Source organism: Acipenser ruthenus, chromosome 16 (genome assembly GCF_902713425.1).
Source record: "Acipenser ruthenus chromosome 16, fAciRut3.2 maternal haplotype, whole genome shotgun sequence".
NCBI classification, from domain to species: domain Eukaryota; kingdom Metazoa; phylum Chordata; class Actinopteri; order Acipenseriformes; family Acipenseridae; genus Acipenser; species Acipenser ruthenus.
In genome coordinates, this window is record NC_081204.1 from 20,973,677 (window position 1) to 20,995,078 (window position 21,402).

Sequence of the window (21,402 nt, forward strand, 5' to 3'; positions counted from 1 at the left end):
GCCTTCATTGTGATTCAGATTGGTACTGTTAATTGATTTGAGCAGTTTTCAGGATTTACAGCGGCTCTATCATTTAACTGTGAGTTACATACAATGTTTACAGTTGAAAATTTTACAATTGTGATGGAGGATCGGAAACAGCATAAATATAACTTGAAACCTGGTACTACTGTGAAGTTCTGTTTTACTGCAAGCTCAGGGAAATGCTGAGTAATTACATGCCCAACCTGTCTTGGCAGTCACACTTGCACAATTTAATTTTTGGGAGTAAAATAAAGAACGGGTGTTCCACAGAGATCCGGTATGAATGGATAAGATTTGAGGTTTCACTGCACTTGCGGGACGGATTGCTTATTAAAATCCTCAAGCACTGGGTCTGAGCGAGGTTGAAAGAGGAGGCAATTCCATGTGCTCCCATACCGGTATACAAGCCATCGAACAACACAAAACCCTAGGTGACTGGATCCGGTCCATTGTAAACGTTTTAAAAGAATTCAATGCAGTGACACAACCATCTTATAAGACATGCTCAGGATTTTAAGAATAAAACATAGAAAACCTTTGACTGTTTTGTAAGGAGACTAAACTGTACAAATCAATAAGGTTCAATTGTGGGTTTCTAAGACCACTAAATATCGTACATGTGCACAGGTTTCTAAGCAACAAGACCCTTTTCTACATTAACAAAATACTGTCTGCTTGTTAGGGTAATCACACACGTACTCTGTCCTTTTAGCATGTCTGCTTACCATGCTGTTCAGAACACCCTTAATTGAGTGGTCAGTACAGTGTGTGTGTGTGTGTGTGTGTGTATGTGTGTGTCTGTGTGTGTGTCTGTGTGTGTGTGTGTGTGTGTGTTAATCAACACAACCCACAAACCCTGGAGTGTGTTATCCCGCTTATAAAACAGACACAGTAATACATAGAAAAACAAACTTTTTTATATTTTTTTAAAAAACAAACAATTTTATTGTATATTCTTCCGCTTTGGAGAACAAATAGTCCATCAGGCATGGTAAAATGGAAGTTTTCAACATTTCCAACAGTAAATACAAATACAATAATAGAATACTATTGAATGAATTAAGCTATATTTATGCACGGCTTAAAACCCCTCAGCAGCCAATCAGCGTGCAGCAGTGTGGAGTAGTGGTTAGGGCTCTGGACTCTTGACCGGAGGGTTGTGGGTTCAATCCCAGGTGGGGGATACTGCTGTTGTACCCTTGAGCAAGGTAATTTACCTAGATTGCTCTAGTAAAAACCCAACTGTATAAATGGGTAATTGTATGTAAAAATAATGTGATATCTTGGAACAATTGTAAGTTGCCCTGGATAAGGGTGTCTGCTAAGAAATAAATTATAATAATAACATTCCGTTTTATAAATATATATATATAGGCAGTTAAGAATGACGTGCTAAATATACCACGTTGTATTTGTTTGTCCTCTAGTTAATTGTATCTAACCTGTTTTGCATCTCCATTGCCTACATATGTCTCTAAAATACAGTTTTGAGTAAAACACAAGCTATAGCAAACATGTATCATTTTAAAACATTATGGGCAGGATTTTCAAAAGGTCGTAAATGATAACTGCTCGCTGGCGGAAGAGTCGCCTCCCTGTATGCTAGTAGTTTCCATAACAGCGAATTCTGCTTCCATTCATTTTTCTTGATCTCGTTAACATGCATTTTGATTAACGAGTTCCCCTTATCTTGTCTTTGAGACAGAAAGTGATGTACGTGATCTGCGACAAGTAAGCTTTTTAACGAGAAATGCGTTCATTAATGACCTCATCGACTCACTTTCAAAGCATTAATGAATGGATTTAATTAACACATTTTGTTTGAAAATCACTTGCTACTAAAGCTCACGTTACTATACCACAAGTTCGATACAATAACACTGTTTTTTGAAAATCCTGCCCCATATCTGTTATTAGGGTATAGAAAGGTCTCAGTTTGCATGCCTTACTCTCAGGAAATCTGTTACACAAGGTCATTTCACCTCAGCAATTTATTTGTTTATTATTTGTTTATTTAGCAGACGCCTTTATCCAAGGCGACTTACAGAGACTAGGGTGTGTGAACTATGCATCAGCTGCAGAGTCACTTACAATTACGTCTCACCCGAAAGACAGAGCACAAGGAGGTTAAGTGACTTGCTCAGGGTCACACAATGAGTCAGTGGCTGAGGTGGAATTTGAACCGGGGACCTCCTGGTTACAAGCCCTTTACTTTAACCGCTGGACCACACAGCCTCCTAGCTGGGTCAAAGCAGCTGGTTGGTTAGACAGGAAAGAAGCCGTTGAGAGGATGGAGAAGTGATGAAGGAATTGCAGCACAATCTCAACACTTGGTTTGCAAACATAGTTTTCTTTAACCTAATGTAGTACCAAATACCAAGTTATAAAAAGCCTTATTTTACAGTTCTTTCAAAATTGCACCTTTAGGATCTACTATATACAACAAATGGAAGTGCACAACAAGTAACATTCCTGGGGTTATCTTGTTTGCTGCAGTCGCATTATTGCACACCATTATGTTATGAAGCAACAGCAAACGGTTCTGTGTTAAGCACAGGGAATCATGTGCAAGCTCTCCCTGCACTGCACAGTAACTGAATGCCAGTGCAATCTCCAGGCTTAGGGATTCTTGGCATCCTTCGCCGATGCTACCCAAAGTGTCAACAGATTGCTGGTAAACGTTTCTATGCTTACTCAGCTTCCTTTTCCTGGCACGCCTCGTCACCTGCCCTCAGAAATCAGAAAGGAGATTATCCTTTTTAAACAAGTTGTCCTCAGGGTGCCTTACCTCATTATTGCGTTTTGGCCAATGCTTTCTTCTTCTCTTCCATGTTGCGGTTTCTGTGTCTTGTGACAACATAATGTCATGTGATTAAACATTGGTGTAGAGGAGCTGGTGCTTAAGACTCATATAGATGCACATGTTTTTATTAGATTACTAAACATATATATAGATTTTACAGTACTTCCACTATAATTTTTTTTTTTTTAAATGCAAACATTTATGCTCCAGTGAGCTGACTTGAACACATACTGATTTTCACTCAAGTACAGCTTCTGTGGTGTGATGCACTTGCTGTTCATAACAGCAGAGCTCCAGATAATCTGTGTACTGGGTGTTTTACACATTGAAAAAATATGAGTTACGTATGATATTTAAATTGTATGCACATTGCAGTTTTGTTGCACAGGTTGAGTTTGCATGTTATCAAGCTTCTTGTGCTTCGTGGGTTCCCGGCGTCTCAATGGTCAGTTGTGAATATACTCCATGCTATAGCTATAGAATGGATCATAGTGATGTTGAGACAGCTGATTGTAACCTGCCTAGAAATTACCAGAAACATGTGACCAGTAAGTCCAGGGTTTTCAATAAAAACAATTAAGAAAAACATAGGGTTAAAATCACTCAGTGATGGGATTCTTCATCCTTAGGATTTCTCAGCTCCGTCTTAACACCTAACCTAACAATTTACCTATCTGTCAACTGAATTTTTAGAAGGTAAAACTATATAATAAATGCAATATTCTCTGTGTGGAGAGTCGGGATGCTTTTTATTGCTATAGCAAGGTGATCAATAAGGAATACAATATAGTTTAATAATATTTAGATCTCAGTGTTTTTGTTAATATAATCATTTGTTAAGAGAGTTCTGAATGGGTGTAAGGTTTTATATACATTCTGAATATTTATATGTGCCCTTTTAAAAGGTAATAACTGAGAGATTATTAAAACTCTGTTTGTGCTTAATATTTGGGGTTTCAGAATACTATATAAGCAACACACCCTTATTTCTGCCGGCCTAGTTTATCTAATCTGGCCTTGGTGTAAATGGCTAGTATTCATTCCTGGAGGGGGGATGAATGGCTGGTTAAATTATGTGACACTGAGCTTGTAAAGTAGATAGTGAGGAGACAGGAGAGAGGAGACAGGAGAGAGGAGACATGGGGAGCTTAGGGAAGCAATTTATATGTGTTTCTTTTTGAAAGAGCCGCGATAGCAGAAAAGGGGGCTTTTATGGTTTTGAGTGTAACTGTTACATAATATTTTGCACACAGGCTTAAAATGTGGTTGTAAAGCTGGCATATATATATATATATATATATATATATATATATATATATATATATATATATATATATATATATATATATATATTCTGTATGTTGCTGACAGACATTTCATCTTGCTGACACCAATACATCTCTGATACGAGATGAGGGCTCAGAAACTAAACATCTACACTGACCAGCCAGCTCACACACACCATCTCTGATACGAGATGAGGGCTCAGAAACTAAACATCTACACTGATCAGCCAGCTCACACACACCATCTCTGATACGAGATGAGGGCTCAGAAACTAAACATCTACACTGATCAGCCAGCTCACACATACCATCTCTGATACGAGATGAGGGCTCAAAAACTAAACATCTACACTGACCAGCCAGCTCACACACACCATCTCTGATGCCAGACGAGTGCTCAAAGACATCTGCTGAGGGCAGTTGCAGTTCAAATTAACACCAAATGAGACCTGGGAGACGCTCTTCATTTCGTGTTCAAAACAATTGGTTTCTCTGCTGTTTCCACAATAAAGACTTTGTTAGTTTTGACAGTCTTTGTCCAGACTATTTTATTGTAAAGAAGACGGACATTACATGGGCTTGAGGTGCTATGCTCAGAACTCAGCTTATTCAAGTCATTTAACATAACAAAGATTCAGAGCTAACTGATTTTTAAAGCACAGCAGTAGAAAACGCATGCAGCTGTACTCACAATAAAACATCCATTCTGTGGAGTGTTATGGTTTTATAGATAAGAGACAGCAGTTTCAGAAGCAATGCAAGACTGATAACAAAGCATGCTAAATGCTGTTTGATAACTGAGTCTGATGTTTCTAAAACTGCCTAAACTAGGAATTATAAATATTGCTTCTTGGAGATGGTCTGATACAGAGTTACAGACCCATAAACCTGTAGTTCCATGCTTACCATTAACGCACTTAACCCATTCACACTACTCAGGCATTGCACAATCTATAGCGATTGTGAATGACGTGAATGGCAATCACATGGTTTCAACATGTGATGATCAGGTTTTATTTAGCATGCGTGGATAGGGTCCTCCTGTTTTATACTGTCATCCTGACATCCTGACATCAAGGCTGTTGATTTAAAAGTACAATGTACTGAGTTTAAGAAGTTACACTGTACTGCTGTGTTGCTTTCCAGTACATATTTACCCTGGTCTTATTAAACAACACTGGTATTGGCTTTGCACTGCTACTGTTGTACGTGATTCTAAAGCTGTTTATAAAAGTGTTATGTCTTTGTGTTCTTGTTCTGTTTCCCTGGTGTTGTTGTTGTTGTTATTTACAGCTTAGGAAACCTTTCTTGTTAAGTTCTAGAAATGTGTGCTTGTTTTAGTTGAGTCTGTTGTACAGGACAGTATTGCATTGTGCAGTGCTCCATATTGAATGTGTATCAAGCTTGCAGTTGAAAGGGAGGTTTTTTTTACTGTAGGTGGTGCATTGTGATGCACATCCCTGAATTCCACAACAGATCATTTCCATAAACAAACCCTGCATACTTTATCAGGAGCCTCTGCAGGAGTCCATTGTTGTTAACGGCTACAGAGTGTGTGTAAGTGTGTTACCTTAAATATACCTAAACTCTGTAACTTGTAACAGTAAATAATTGAATAGTATTCAAATACAGCCAGTATCATTGTACTATAGTGTTACACTGTGTTTCCATTTTTAAGTAATGAGTGACACAATCACTCCAAGTACGTTCATGGACTGTAATATTCTATTTATAGAAAAGGTACAATGTAAGGGAAGCAATGTATTATCAAAGCTCTTCTTAGCAAGCTGGTGTAATCTGGAACATTGCTATACTCCCACAATGAATGCAAGAATGTCATAGCAATTATTTTGTACACAGGATTTTATGAGGCAAACCCATCTCCGCAAGCTGCTCTTATTGTTAGTATTTTGGTTAGCAAGTTGCTAGATCTTGTGAATGTGTATTGGTCAGGGTCTGGATTGGTAAGTGCAGGTATGACAACAGTCAACATCCTTCTAGCAGATTAGATTGTGTCCGAACAGTTGCTATGAACCCCTGGACTCTAAGGCTGAATTGATAATGTCGAGTGCTCTCTTCTGTTGCAGGTTAACAATCCACGCAGAGTGTCCCATGCACCTCGAGGACTTCCCAATGGATACACATGCTTGTCCATTAAAGTTTGGAAGTTGTAAGTTTCTGTTTTTTTGCCCACTCTATATTCTTTTAGCTTTAAATGCAATTGAAATTGTTTTTGTTGTTTTTCCATTTCCCTTTTTCATGATGTTCACAATGATTTAGATTGCTGCAATATCTCTACATGTGTCTTGCTTGCAGAATCAAAACTGGCAGGCATTGAACATCCTTGTTACATTCAAATCACTTGGTATACAAATACATATGGATTGATATCAAACTGTTTGGAATAAGGACTCTGTCAGCCTCTAGTCTGATATTGTAACAGAAGAGACTGTGTTGTGTGGTGCACATGGAAATCTCAGTAGAGATCTGCACATATCAGTTATTACATATCATTTGGTGCATTACAAGGAACATCACACATTTGAACAGACATTTCCCTGTTCCTTACTAAATCAGTACACAACACCACTTAACCCATATTTAAAATGTAGAAGTTTCTCTATGCAAAATAGTGCATGGCAGTTTTTTTTAATTAGTATACATCTCATGGATATAAGGCTTCAGAAACCAGACAAGGCAAAGCAGAATTGGTGATGCAATGCGACATGCACTTGAGGAAAACGCTGTGACTTGGAACTGTGTTCAGGCAGCAGTATCCACTGTTTCTACATTCCCTTTGGTACACTCAGTGTTCAGTAAATTAACAGCTGACTCCCCCACAGTCAACTTTCACTCAGTGCTGAAAAAAAGTAGCGAGATTGTAGCCCTTGGTAATTTAAATATGGGAACTGCTGAATCACATGCTGCCACCAAAAGCAATACTTAGTTGCTGATATTAACTATTGAAAGAGAGCAGTCTTTTACTGCCCTAGGGTGCTGGAGAATGAATAGGAATGGATGCAATGCTGGTAACCCTATTCCAAAGAGAAGGCAGTTTCAAGGAAGACACTTCTCACTGATTACTTCACACTAGATTGTATGAGTTTCCCTGAATTCTAGGGAGGGCTTACCCATTACACAAGACTGTGCTGATTCAGGTTTGACAAGGAGCCGTGACCTTAAATATTTGCATATACTTAATAATTAAGTAGTGTAGAACCCAACTACTCTGAGCACAATAAAAGGGGAACAGTAATAATGTTGTATTCAAAAGCTGTCCAAATGGATTTTAAATTAGCATAGGATAACAGTACACTGTACTTGGCTAATAATCCATGAGTAATTGCTGTATTTGTGTCCAGTAACTGAATTGTTTCTGTTCGATTTTGTCACTGAGTTTCCCTGAAGTCTTTTCAGATTAGAGCTGAGGTATATCTCACTGTTCACAGCTCTCTAAGCCAGTCCAGTTGCTATTGTATCTCTGGAGGTTCGTTTGATTGGCACAGTCTCATATCCTGCCACACTTCAAGTATGAAAGTTAAATGACGTGTAACAATACTTTCAGTGATATGTCAGCAATCTACCTAAACCTCAGAGAAAATGCAGTTCGCTCGCCAGAGCAGGGCAAAAGGGCGAGAGACTTTCTCAGATATATTCATTAGGAGCATGATACACTAGAAATTCTGACCTAGTTCAAAGAACATTATTCCTTGAAGGGAGTGACATGCTGTAGATGTGCTGAAGATCAATATGCTACACTCCTGACCTGTTGGGTGTCAGTTATAGTGTGAGTGAGCCAGCAAATGCAAACAGAACAGTAAATATTCTAGAGACAACTGATAATGAAATATGCTTTCATTGAAGAAATACCAAAGCCAGTTTGTTCCAAAGCCTTTAAAAACAATAAGGTTTATTACAGTACATAGCTTGGGTGGTGGAGTCTGTCAAACACAATCTGACCTTGTTCAAATGCCAAAGTGAGGCTGCAACTATTTCCAGCTGCAGCCAGACTTCAGAGAGTCTATACTGTTCGATTGTGTTTCTGTATTATTGGCATGTCATCCACCTACCTGCAGCCAGACTTCAGATGAGGAGAGTCTATACTGTTCGATTGTGTTTCTGTATTATTGGCATGTCATCCACCTACCTGCAGCCAGACTTCAGATGAGGAGAGTCTATACTGTTCGATTGTGTTTCTGTATTATTGGCATGTCATCCACCTACCTGCAGCCAGACTTCAGATGATGAGAGTCTATACTGTTCGATTGTGTTTCTGTATTATTGGCATGTCATCCACCTACCTGCAGCCAGACTTCAGATGATGAGAGTCTATACTGTTCGATTGTGTTTCTGTATTATTGGCATGTCATCCACCTACCTGCAGCCAGACTTCAGATGAGGAGAGTCTATACTGTTCAATAGTGTTTCTGTATTATTGGCATGTCATCCACCTACCTGCAGCCAGACTTCAGATGAGGAGAGTCTATACTGTTCGATTGTGTTTCTGTATTATTGGCATGTCATCCACCTACCTGCAGCCAGACTTCAGATGAGGAGAGTCTATACTGTTCGATTGTGTTTCTGTATTATTGGCATGTCATCCACATCATAGTAAAATGAATTGGCATCCCCCTGTTTCCGAAGTTTACTAAACTATCCTACTATATCTGAGTGTTCTCCTATTTCATCATTCCAACATCACAAAGGTGTAAGTTACTGTAGGTCCTGGGCAGGGAATGTGTAGACCATTCTTCTGCTTTCTTTCAGATGCGTACACAAACTCTGAAGTGGTTTATATTTGGACCCTCGGCCACGATAAATCTGTGGTGGTGGCAGAGGATGGTTCTCGCTTAAACCAGTACGACTTGCTGGGCCATGCTGTCAGCACTGAAGTGATCAGATCCAGCACAGGTAGGTGTGGGTTTAGCACTGAAGTGATCAGATCAGCACGGGTAGGTGTGGGTTTAGCATTGAAGTGATCAGATCAGCATGAGTAGGTGTTGTGGGTTTAGCATTGAAGTGATCAGATCAGCACGGGTAGGTGTTGTGGGTTTAGCATTGAAGTGATCAGATCAGCACGGGTAGGTGTTGTGGGTTTAGCATTGAAGTGATCAGATCAGAATGGGTAGGCGTGGGTTTAGCACTGAAGTGATCAGATCAGCACGGGTAGGTGTTGTGGGTTTAGCACTGAAGTGATCAGATCAGTACGGGTAGGTGTGGGTTTAGCATTGAAGTGATCAGATCAGCACGGGTAGGTGTTGTGGGTTTAGCACTGAAGTGATCAGATCAGCACGGGTAGGTGTTGTGGGTTTAGCATTGAAGTGATCAGATCAGCACAGGTAGGTGTTGTGGGTTTAGCATTGAAGTGATCAGATCCAGCACAGGTAGGTGTGGGTTTAGCACTGAAGTGATCAGATCAGCACGGGTAGGTGTGGGTTTAGCACTGAAGTGATCAGATCAGAATGGGTAGGTGTGGGTTTAGCACTGAAGTGATCAGATCAGCACGGGTAGGTGTGGGTTTAGCATTGAAGTGATCAGATCAGAATGGGTAGGTGTGGGTTTAGCACTGAAGTGATCAGATCAGCACGGGTAGGTGTTATGGGTTTAGCACTGAAGTGATCAGATCAGCACGGGTAGGTGTTGTGGGTTTAGCACTGAAGTGATCAGATCAGCACGGGTAGGTGTTGTGGGTTTAGCATTGAAGTGATCAGATCAGCACAGGTAGGTGTTGTGGGTTTAGCATTGAAGTGATCAGATCAGCACGGGTAGGTGTGGGTTTAGCACTGAAGTGATCAGATCAGAATGGGTAGGTGTGGGTTTAGCACTGAAGTGATCAGATCAGCATTAGTAGGTGTTGTGGGTTTAGCACTGAAGTGATCAGATCAGCACAGGTAGGTGTTATGGGTTTAGCACTGAAGTGATCAGATCAGAATGGGTAGGTGTGGGTTTCACTGTCTGTGTGTCACTGTCCGCACATGGCCGGCAGCCATAGCGCCTGAGACTCAAACCTCCCAGGTGTGTGTAAAGTGAAGCCTGCTTAAGATCACATTGGTTAAGATCAAATCCTGTTACTATCCCTATTTAGTTTCGTCCTCGTTTCTTTTGGTATGCAATGCTCTGTCAGTAACCAATCTGTCCTTTTTCTGTAACGTGCATGCTTTCAATGTGTACTGTGTTCCTTCACAAGCAGAAGCACCCTGAGAGGCTGCCTTGCAGGACACGTTGATCAAGGCAGCCCCTGCTCTGAGGACGAGCCAGGTGCACCCTGTGAAGTCACTGATCCTTCTGCTTTTCTGTGATTTCTGAATAGTTGCACACGACACCTTGTATAGGTCTAGTGGATCAGATGACCACAAAAAATTGCCTACATTTCAGACTAGGGAGTTCTCTTATTTAATTGCATTCTCTAACTTTCTGGCTGTCGTACTTCCACTGCCTGATTGATTACGAATATGAATGTAGCGTCATCAGCATGATAATAATATATGCATTACCCCCCTCTCTCTCCCCTGCAGGAGAGTACATAGTGATGACTACGTATTTCCATTTGAAAAGGAAAATTGGCTATTTTGTGATTCAAACATACCTCCCATGCATCATGACTGTCATTCTGTCCCAGGTATCCTTCTGGCTCAACAGAGAGTCAGTACCTGCGCGCACGGTGTTCGGTAAGTGTTATTAGACTCTAATCTTGGAATATGTTTCAAAAGCAACTTAACTTAACCTGGAAAATAGATATTCAGCTAGTTTTTATACCACCTGACAAATTGCTTCTTTATGAAATACTGTTCCTGTTGAAATATTGCGTGGTTTTTCAAAGTCGTGCCAAACCTAACTTTTTAGGTTGTTTTTTTTTTTGGGGGGTGGGGGAGGTGCAAATTAAAAAACAGCAGTGAAAAAGAATATAAGAGGGATCTGATACCATTTTGTTTTTTTCGTATTACCTTTTTAAACAAAATCTTTATGAACTTAGAGCAATTAATAAGCACTACTACTATAATAACAAAAGGGGAATGTGGCAGATAATTAATTAAGTGGTATGCTCAAGTTTATGAATACGGTAGTGTGTTATTTGTAAGCTGCTGAAACTTATTGTAGGTAAATGCATTTACTGTTGCACTAATGCTTTCTGAGTACAGCTCTGCATGTATGTTACAGCTTTAATTCCGCACTGCTGTTCAAATTTCATAGCCCCTTTCACAAGAGCCCAATACTGTAGCAAGTGCACCATTAACAGACAAACTCAAGTTTCTGTAGTAGAGAAGGAAGCATATTCTCATACCATATGTGCACAGTGCAGACTTCCTTGGAGAGACATTAGTTAGCATTCTGGGAAAGGGCAGAAACAGTCTTCCCTTTGCTGTGCCGTTTGGATATCTGTGAATTGCGGAGCTGCTTCATTGAGTGCTCCACTGGACAAGTGTCAAACGAGCAGACAGAAGGACCGCATGTTCGCTCATTAATATAAAATTAAACACTGCAGTGGAGCACATGTCAGTTGGCCCCTTCATGAAACTCTTGAGCAGAAGGAGCAGATTTTAGGAAGAGCTTGAGATGCCAGTAATTTACAATGCTGAGAGACAATACCTGTGCACAGCTTGAGGGATAGGACAGGATTGTGGTGCATTCGACTCTATAAACTCTTGAGGAGCATCAATATTATACAGGATTTATCCTGTTAATATGAAATGCAGTGTTTATTTATTACTGCTGAACTAATTTAAACCAGTGTCTCTTTATAAACTAATGCAAAAGTTATAATTAAATAAAACCTGATCTCATTTGCTAAACATGACATTGATAGTAAAGACAAACATAACCCCATTTCAATGGTATTCCCAAACTAGGGATATGATGTTTGCTAAACAGTTTTAGCTGACCAGGTTGTTACTGTATATTTTAATAACTAAAAACAAACCAATCTGTTAACGCATCTGTTATCAGTTAATATACTAAAAATACGCCCGTTAAAACATATTATGAAACATGTCTCAACTAAACTGTAACCTCTTGCAAATACAAAGAAATTAAGTTGTATTTCTGTATGAGTATAGTAAATTAGTCTTATAATTAATAAAACACCTCCGATACAAAAAAATGAAATTAGTGGATAGCCAATAAACACGGAAAACACTGGAAAACTGTGGAAATGGTTAATCAATTCACGTTGACTTTACCCTTTTCACATAAAAAAAATCAAACCTACTACAAAAATAGTAATAAATACATTTCTCTGTGCTGCTGGGCAATGTCCCGCCTTCCTGAGTTGTATCTATCATTGATTCGTTCTAAAAACTTTAAAGCCGCCCCAACTACTGAGTGACAGCACATTGCTACATTTCTATTGGAGACTCCACTTACGAGATTTAAATCGAGATTACAATCAGGATGGAGGCTTGTTAGCGGGATTTAAAGCTGTATTACAGTTAAGATACAGAGGATTTAAAACAGAATTGTGGCGAAATGTACAAAAATGCCTACACACAAAAACCCCAGAAGAATGTGCCCGTGACCATAGGGATTTTGTTGTGGAAGACAGCAATGGAAAGAAGGGACAACTTAATACATATTTTGACACACACACACACACAAAAAAAACGCTCAAGCATTTTGGAAAGTAACCGAAAACACTGATTTCATTAAAAATGTATTACTGGTATTTTGATATCCTTTTTAAAGAATGTTGTGTTTGTAAATTATAGTGCTAAGCAGTAGAAACTCCAGTAGTTTACAGCCTCATTACAAGATAATAAGCATGCTCATTCCTCCTGTAGTTAATACAAATACATATTTCCTAACGTTGCCACTGAACAGCTGGACAAAGCATGTAGCAAAAAAATCACATAGAATGAAAGATTGCAAATTTTGATAGATGAATACAGACAATTTTAAAACAAAAATGCTGCAGCAATGAAAAACCTGGGTCCCCGAGTGGCTCACCTGGTGACAGCACGGCTGTGTGGTGTGCAGGGTGAGTCATACAGTCAGGGGAGCGCAGGTTTGTGTCCTGGCTGTGTGGTGTGCTGGGTGAGTCATACAGTCAGGGGAGCGCAGGTTTGTGTCCTGGCTGTGTGGTGTGCAGGGTGAGTCATACAGTCAGGGGAGCGCAGGTTTGTGTCCTGGCTGTGTGGTGTGCTGGGTGAGTCATACAGTCGGGAGCGCAGGTTTGTGTCCTGGCTGTGTGGTATGCAAGGTGAGTCATACAGTCAGGGGAGCGCAGGTTTGTGTCCTGGCTGTGTGGTGTGCAGGGTGAGTCATACAGTCAGGGGAGCGCAGGTTTGTGTCCTGGCTGTGTGGTGTGCTAGGTGAGTCATACAGTCAGGGGAGCGCAGGTTTGTGTCCTGGCTGTGTGGTGTGCAGGGTGAGTCATACAGTCAGGGGAGCGCAGGTTTGTGTCCTGGCTGTGTGGTGTGCAGGGTGAGTCATACAGTCAGGGGAGCGCAGGTTTGTGTCCTGGCTGTGTGGTGTGCAGGGTGAGCCATACAGTCAGGGGAGCGCAGGTTTGTGTCCTGGCTGTGTGGTGTGCTGGGTGAGTCATACAGTCAGGGGAGCGCAGGTTTGTGTCCTGGCTGTGTGGTGTGCAGGGTGAGTCATACAGTCAGGGGAGCGCAGTTTTGTGTCCTGGCTGTGTGGTGTGCTAGGTGATTCATACAGTCAGGGGAGTGCAGGTTTGTGTCCTGGCTGTGTGGTGTGCTGGGTGAGTCATACAGTCAGGGGAGCGCAGGTTTGTGTCCTGGCTGTGTGGTGTGCTGGGTGAGTCATACAGTCAGGGGAGCGCAGGTTTGTGTCCTGGCTGTGTGGTGTGCAGGGTGAGTCATACAGTCAGGGGAGCGCAGGTTTGTGTCCTGGCTGTGTGGTGTGCAGGGTGAGTCATACAGTCAGGGGAGCGCAGGTTTGTGTCCTGGCTGTGTGGTGTGCAGGGTGAAGCATACAGTCAGGGGAGCGCAGCTTTGTGTCCGGCTGTGTGGTGTGCAGGGTGAGCCATACAGTCAGGGGAGCGCAGGTTTGTGTCCTGGCTGTGTGGTGTGCAGGGTGAGTCATACAGTCAGGGGAGCGCAGGTTTGTGTCCTGGCTGTGTGGTGTGCTAGGTGATTCATACAGTCAGGGGAGTGCAGGTTTGTGTCCTGGCTGTGTGGTGTGCTGGGTGAGTCATACAGTCAGGGGAGTGCAGGTTAGTGTCCTGGCTGTGTGGTGTGCTGGGTGAGTCATACAGTCAGGGGAGCGCAGGTTTGTGTCCTGGCTGTGTGGTGTGCTGGGTGAGTCATACAGTCGGGAGCGCAGGTTTGTGTCCTGGCTGTGTGGTATGCAAGGTGAGTCATACAGTCAGGGGAGCGCAGGTTTGTGTCCTGGCTGTGTGGTGTGCAGGGTGAGTCATACAGTCAGGGGAGCGCAGGTTTGTGTCCTGGCTGTGTGGTGTGCAGGGTGAGTCATACAGTCAGGGGAGCGCAGGTTTGTGTCCTGGCTGTGTGGTGTGCTAGGTGAGTCATACAGTCAGGGGAGCGCAGGTTTGTGTCCTGGCTGTGTGGTGTGCAGGGTGAGTCATACAGTCAGGGGAGCGCAGGTTTGTGTCCTGGCTGTGTGGTGTGCAGGGTGAGTCATACAGTCAGGGGAGCGCAGGTTTGTGTCCTGGCTGTGTGGTGTGCAGGGTGAGCCATACAGTCAGGGGAGCGCAGGTTTGTGTCCTGGCTGTGTGGTGTGCTGGGTGAGTCATACAGTCAGGGGAGCGCAGGTTTGTGTCCTGGCTGTGTGGTGTGCAGGGTGAGTCATACAGTCAGGGGAGCGCAGGTTTGTGTCCTGGCTGTGTGGTGTGCTAGGTGATTCATACAGTCAGGGGAGCGCAGGTTTGTGTCCTGGCTGTGTGGTGTGCTGGGTGAGTCATATAGTCAGGGGAGTGCAGGTTAGTGTCCTGGCTGTGTGGTGTGCTGGGTGAGTCATACAGTCAGGGGAGCGCAGGTTTGTGTCCTGGCTGTGTGGTGTGCAGGGTGAGTCATACAGTCAGGGGAGCGCAGGTTTGTGTCCTGGCTGTGTGGTGTGCTGGGTGAGTCATACAGTCAGGGGAGCGCAGGTTTGTGTCAGGGCTGTGTGGTGTGCAGGGTGAGTCATACAGTCAGGGGAGCACAGGTTTGTGTCCTGGCTGTGTGGTGTGCTGGGTGAGTCATACAGTCAGGGGAGCGCAGGTTTGTGTCCTGGCTGTGTGGTGTGCTGGGTGAGTCATACAGTCAGGGGAGCGCAGGTTTGTGTCCTGGCTGTGTGGTGTGCAGGATGAGTCATACAGTCAGGGGAGCGCAGGTTTGTGTCCTGGCTGTGTGGTGTGCTGGGTGAGTCATACAGTCGGGAGCGCAGGTTTGTGTCCTGGCTGTGTGGTATGCAAGGTGAGTCATACAGTCAGGGGAGCGCAGGTTTGTGTCCTGGCTGTGTGGTGTGCAGGGTGAGTCATACAGTCAGGGGAGCGCAGGTTTGTGTCCTGGCTGTGTGGTGTGCAGGGTGAGTCATACAGTCAGGGGAGTGCAGGTTTGTGTCCTGGCTGTGTGGTGTGCTAGGTGAGTCATACAGTCAGGGGAGCTCAGGTTTGTGTCCTGGCTGTGTGGTGTGCTGGGTGAGTCATACAGTCAGGGGAGCGCAGGTTTGTGTCCTGGCTGTGTTGTGTGCTAGGTGATTCATACAGTCAGGGGAGCGCAGGTTTGTGTCCTGGCTGCGTGGTGTGCTGGGTGAGTCATACAGTCGGGAGCGCAGGTTTGTGTCCTGGCTGTGTGGTGTGCAGGGTGAGTCATACAGTCAGGGGAGCGCAGGTTTGTGTCCTGGCTGTGTGGTGTGCTAGGTGATTCATACAGTCAGGGGAGCGCAGGTTTGTGTCCTGGCTGTGTGGTGTGCAGGGTGAGTCATACATTCAGGGGAGCGCAGGTTTGTGTCCTGGCTGTGTGGTGTGCAGGGTGAGTCATACAGTCAGGGGAGTGCAGGTTTGTGTCCTGGCTCTGTGGTGTGCTTGGTGAGTCATACAGTCAGGAGCGCAGGTTTGTGTCCTGGCTGTGTGGTGTGCTGGGTGAGTCATACAGTCAGGGGAGCGCAGGTTTGTGTCCTGGCTGTGTGGTGTGCAGGGTGAGTCATACAGTCAGGGGAGCGCAGGTTTGTGTCCTGGCTGTGTGGTGTGCTGGGTGAGTCATACAGTCAGGGGAGTGCAGGTTTGTGTCAGGGCTGTGTGGTGTGAAGGGTGAGTCATACAGTCAGGGGCGCGCAGGTTTGTGTCCTGGCTGTGTGGTGTGCTGGGTGAGTCATACAGTCAGGGGAGCGCAGGTTTGTGTCCTGGCTGTGTGGTGTGCTAGGTGTTTCATACAGTCAGGGGAGTGCAGGTTTGTGTCCTGGCTGTGTGGTGTGCTGGGTGAGTCATACAGTCGGGAGCGCAGGTTTGTGTCCTGGCTGTGTGGTGTGCAGGGTGAGTCATACAGTCAGGGGAGCGCAGGTTTGTGTCCTGGCTGTGTGGTGTGCTGGGTGAGTCATACAGTCAGGGGAGCGCAGGTTTGTGTCCTGGCTGTGTGATGTGCTGGGTGAGTCATACAGTCAGGGGAGCGCAGGTTTGTGTCCTGGCTGTGTGATGTGCAGGGTGAGTCATACAGTCACGGGAGCGCAGGTTTGAGTCCTGGCTGTGTGGTGTGCAGGGTGAGTCATACAGTCAGGGGAGCGCAGGTTTGTGTCCTGGCTAGGAAGTCGCAGGTTTTTGCTGTGGATTCTGGAGGGGGTGTCGCTTTGGCTCTGGCGCACCAGCAGATTAGGGAGACAAAACAGGCAGGGACATGTTTCTCCTCAGCGCGCTACAGCGGACCCTACTGGCCAGGTGCCGGTAGCTCGCTGACACCCGCTCTCGAGTTTCTGAGTGTAAAAGAGGAAAACGCGTTTAGTCATATGATCGGCGGGTGCCCAAAGCTTCAGTTCTCCTGTGCTGTGTGGGGAATTGCTGCGATGAGGGGGAAAATAATTGGGCATTCTAAATTGGGGAGAAAATCTTGGGTAAAATAATTGTAAATAAAATAAAAACCACGGAGTAAAATATGAAGTACACTGCTCCCTTTTTATAAGGTGTTGTGGTCATGGTGCCCATTTGCGCCATAATGCCATTCCATTCCACTTTCATTCTCTTCATAAGGCAGAACACAAATAGCACTGTATGATGTCTCTGTTTGGAGAGATGTGGTTCCTTTTCCTCTTTCCAATATTAGAATGTTTTATGAATAGCTTAGTATTATGTTGACCTTGAGAACTTATTCCCAAAAAGTATTATTCAGTAAACACTGTACTGTGTAATATGTTTTTTTATGTGTCTGGGAAACTAAATTCTGAATTTGCTGTCTGTTCTAGCCCACGCAGCCTGTATTGGGGCAATGGTTCTCAAATTGGGGGTTGAGGAAATGTTACAGTGGGTCCACATCACAAGCAGACCTACTATTCATAATGACACAGGGCGGTGAAGCAGCTCTTTTATATAAATTATACAGAATGCATTTTGCTTTAATAGTCATGTTCAAATGTATACAGTAACTTCTGACTGTGTAACATTTCTTTGTGAATAGCTTTTTTTTTAAAAGGGGAGGGGGTGTGCCTTGGGTACAGTGGGGTTCTAGAGGATCAGGTACAGTGGGGTTGCAGAGACGCAGGTACAGTGGGGTTCTAGATGTGCAGGTACAGTGTGTTCTAGAGGTGCAGGTAGAGTGGGGTTCTAGAGACGCAAGTACAATGGGGTTCTAGAGGCTCGGGTACAGTGGGGTTCTAGAGGATCAGCTACAGTGGGGTTGCAGAGACACAGGTACAGTGGGGTTCTAGATATACAGGTACAGTGGGTTCTAGTGCATGTACAGTGGGGTTCTAGATGCACAGGTACAATGGGGTTCTAGTACCTCAACTTTAGTACCCAAGATGTGCTGTATTTGAACTGTATTGTCTAAACTTTTCAACTGTGAGGTTACCTGGGGCTGTAGGCGTAACACTGCATGACTGAGGCAATGTTTTCTAATATTTATATAGCTGGGCAGGATTTGTGATGTTAATGTGTGAATGTCTATCAGCTGCAATGACTTTGTTTAAATTAATGAAGTTATTTTTTTTATTTTATTCATTTTATTGTGAAGCATTTTGAGATGGCTTTGCCATGAAAGACGCTATATAAAAATAATTTGATTGATTGAATTTACAACCAGTGTAGCTCTGTGAAACCGGGGTAAATAAATCAGAGAAAATAATAATTTGGTTTAAATAAAACGAACACCTAACTTCCTATGGGTTTATAGTGTCTTCCGAAATAAAACGGCACCCTTATCCTGTCCTGCTGGGTGTACTTTGTGCCTTATGTCATCATTCAGCACACAGCCGTGTTTCTTTCCTGCGCTGCAGCCCCTTGCGATGTGCCTGCCACCTCAGACAGATCGCTTCCTTTGAGAGCGAACACCTCAGGAAGTCATTACGGCAGCTCTGTATTTATTGCACCACATACTGTAGTATATCAGCTCAAGGTAAAATCAGAATATAGCTTCTTCTTAATTCAGGTCTTTACCAGTGTTATAGTAATATTAGAATGTGCTAAATTATTTATTATTATTATTATTATTATTTATTTCTTAGCTGACGCCCTTATCCAGGGTGACTTACAATTGTTACAAGATACCACATTATTTGTACATACAATTACCCATTTATACAGTTGGGTTTTTACTGGAGCAATCTAGGTAAAGTACCTTGCTCAAGGATACAACAGCAGTGTCCCCACCAGGGATTGAACCCACGACCCTCCGGTCAAGAGTCCAGAGCCCTAACCACTACTCCACACTGCTGCCCTACTACTCCACACTGCTGCCAAAAAGGTAAATAATGCATGTTAAAAATAGGCACAGTAATATTGCTGTATTTTTCTGTTTGCAAAGTTGGGAGTTAGATTTAAAAAAAATAATCATTGCAATACAGTAGTCAGTACCAAAGCCAGGCGTTGCTTGAAAACGAAGGAACATAGCTAAGAGGCGGATAGGTCTGTCTCGACTCAAACTGACAGCTATAGTCATTACTCAATTTGCTTCAAGGAACCCTATTGCATTGCATTGAAATCAGTTATTTCAAAGACTAAATTACATATGCTCAAATGTATTGGACAGGCCATAGCTACACATTAAAACAGCACAAAGCAAGAAACAATCGCTCCTGGTTCACTCAATCAGCAGCATGTTTACTCAAACAAACAAGCTCCAATTGAGCACTGCACGGCCTTGTGAAGAGGTCTCATCGTTTTTAGTTGTTGTTTTTCCTAGTTTAGGACATAAACAAGAGCAGCTCCAAATGAAAGCAGAACAGAAACCCTGGTAAGTGTTATTAACTGAAGTATTCTGTCATACGTTCTGTGCAAACTGAGTGCCATTTAATAGTACTCCCTGATCACTGCCTTCATTGTGATTTATGATAACAGCATGCTGTTTTTAGGGCCTGTACGTCCTTCCGCACAGTTTAAGCAACCAGAGCTCTCCCAGACTGTACAAGGTCACATCTCTTAAACAACAAGAGACACCATGCATGTCATTCTTTAACTTATAAAAGAGGCCAACGTACCAGAATTCAGGAATGAGCCAATACTCATGAAAGAAACCAACACCAGCACAGCATTCTTACCCTTATTTAGGCAGAATAGCATGCAGGTAGGGATTGATATGGGCATATGTAAAGAAGAGTATCTTTAAAATGAGAATTTAGGAGTTTATAGATTAGTTGGTGCTGTTCTTTTTTCCTTTGTGCTTCATGGCATACCCGAGTCGTGTAATTATTGTGCAGAAACCCACACCGTGTCGTGTCTTATTACTTAAATAAATAAACTCCCATCACTTTTGTCACTGTTGTTGATGCCCATTAGTGAGCTACTTTTGTAGCATCCGTTCTCATTTGGATTATTAATTATTGTCTGTATATTTTAAAGCACACAAGTGAATGGGCTGGGGTAGCTGGAGTGTGTATCACTGGCAGGCCTGAGCATCCAAGCTAATCAGAGATTTGGAGCATGACATTAGGATGTAACAGACAGGAAAGAATGTGCTAGAAGGGGCTTGCCATCCTTATCCACTTTCTAGAATTAGAGCCTGCAGCCCGGCAGATTGCAAGAACCCTTGATACTGTAGAGACTTTAGTAAGCAGAGGAAAGTGAATGTAGGTAAGGTAACTCAGACACAAAACAAACATTACACTTCAAAGATCCATTATGACCAATCAATACTGCATCTATAAATGTGTCACAGTAATGCAGTGCTATAACAGCAGCAGTGTGGAGTAGTGGTTATGGCTCTGGACTCTTGACCGGAGGGTTGTGGGTTGTACCCTTGAGCAAGGTACTTTACCTAGATTGCTCCAGTAAAATCCCAACTGTATAAATGGGTAATTGTATGTAAAATAATGTGATATCTGTATAATGTGAAATAATGTATAATGTGATATCTTGTAACAATTGTAAGTCACCCTGGATAAGGGCGTCTGCTAAGAAATAATAAATAATAACATGTAAATAAGGCGTTTGTAAGAAATCTTGGTAACACTTGTTTGTCTCTAATTACCGTGTATTTACATAGTAGTTAATATATAATAAATATATGTGTACTTAAACATAATTACAATGTTATTATTCATAGTTACAATGTAGTTAATGTGTACATTTCTTTGCATGATATATGTTACTAAACAATTGTATCATAAAATGGTTAGGGTTATATTGTGCAAAAAGATTTACACATGAAATATGTTGTAACTATGCATGATAACATTGTAAGTATGTGTAAATACACATGTATTTACTAAGTAACTACTATACAAATAGTAATGTAAAATGTTACAAAGAAATCTTATAATTACTTTATAACATTATTGTTTTGTTTGTTTGTTCCAAAGAAGGGGTCTGATGCATTGCTAAACAGTTTTAGCAAGTCTTTTTGTTGTTAGTTTATAAATAGGTTACTATATAATGGATTAACTAACCACTTTTAACAGTTGATTAAAATGAAAATCTAATTAAAGTAAAGCTTGACCCATTAAAAAAGTTATGGTAATAAAATGCTATTCCCAGTAATTAAATTGTCACAAATCCTTAATAACACGTTTATAAAATGTGTTACCAAAACAGACTGGCTTTATTTTTCATGCGTATAAATGCCAGAGTGTCATTAAACTGGTAACATACCTCCCTTCAACATGATCCTGAAAACCCAGAGAACGATGCAGATGTAATTACCTTTTACAGGGGACACAGAACAAGGTGATGTGGGTGAATCAGGAAATATA

General features: G+C 42.5%; 1 protein-coding gene across 1 annotated transcript in view; it reads left to right on the forward strand.

Moving 5' to 3' along the window:
* Positions 1–21,402, forward strand: part of LOC117412371 (gamma-aminobutyric acid receptor subunit alpha-3-like) — a 119,979-nt gene that overhangs the window by 80,354 nt on the left and 18,223 nt on the right. The window contains exons 6-8 of the mRNA XM_058989022.1: positions 6,201–6,283; positions 8,881–9,024; positions 10,629–10,781. Of these exons, the coding sequence (XP_058845005.1) occupies positions 6,201–6,283; positions 8,881–9,024; positions 10,629–10,781 (380 nt within the window). The remainder of the gene's footprint in view (positions 1–6,200; positions 6,284–8,880; positions 9,025–10,628; positions 10,782–21,402) is intronic.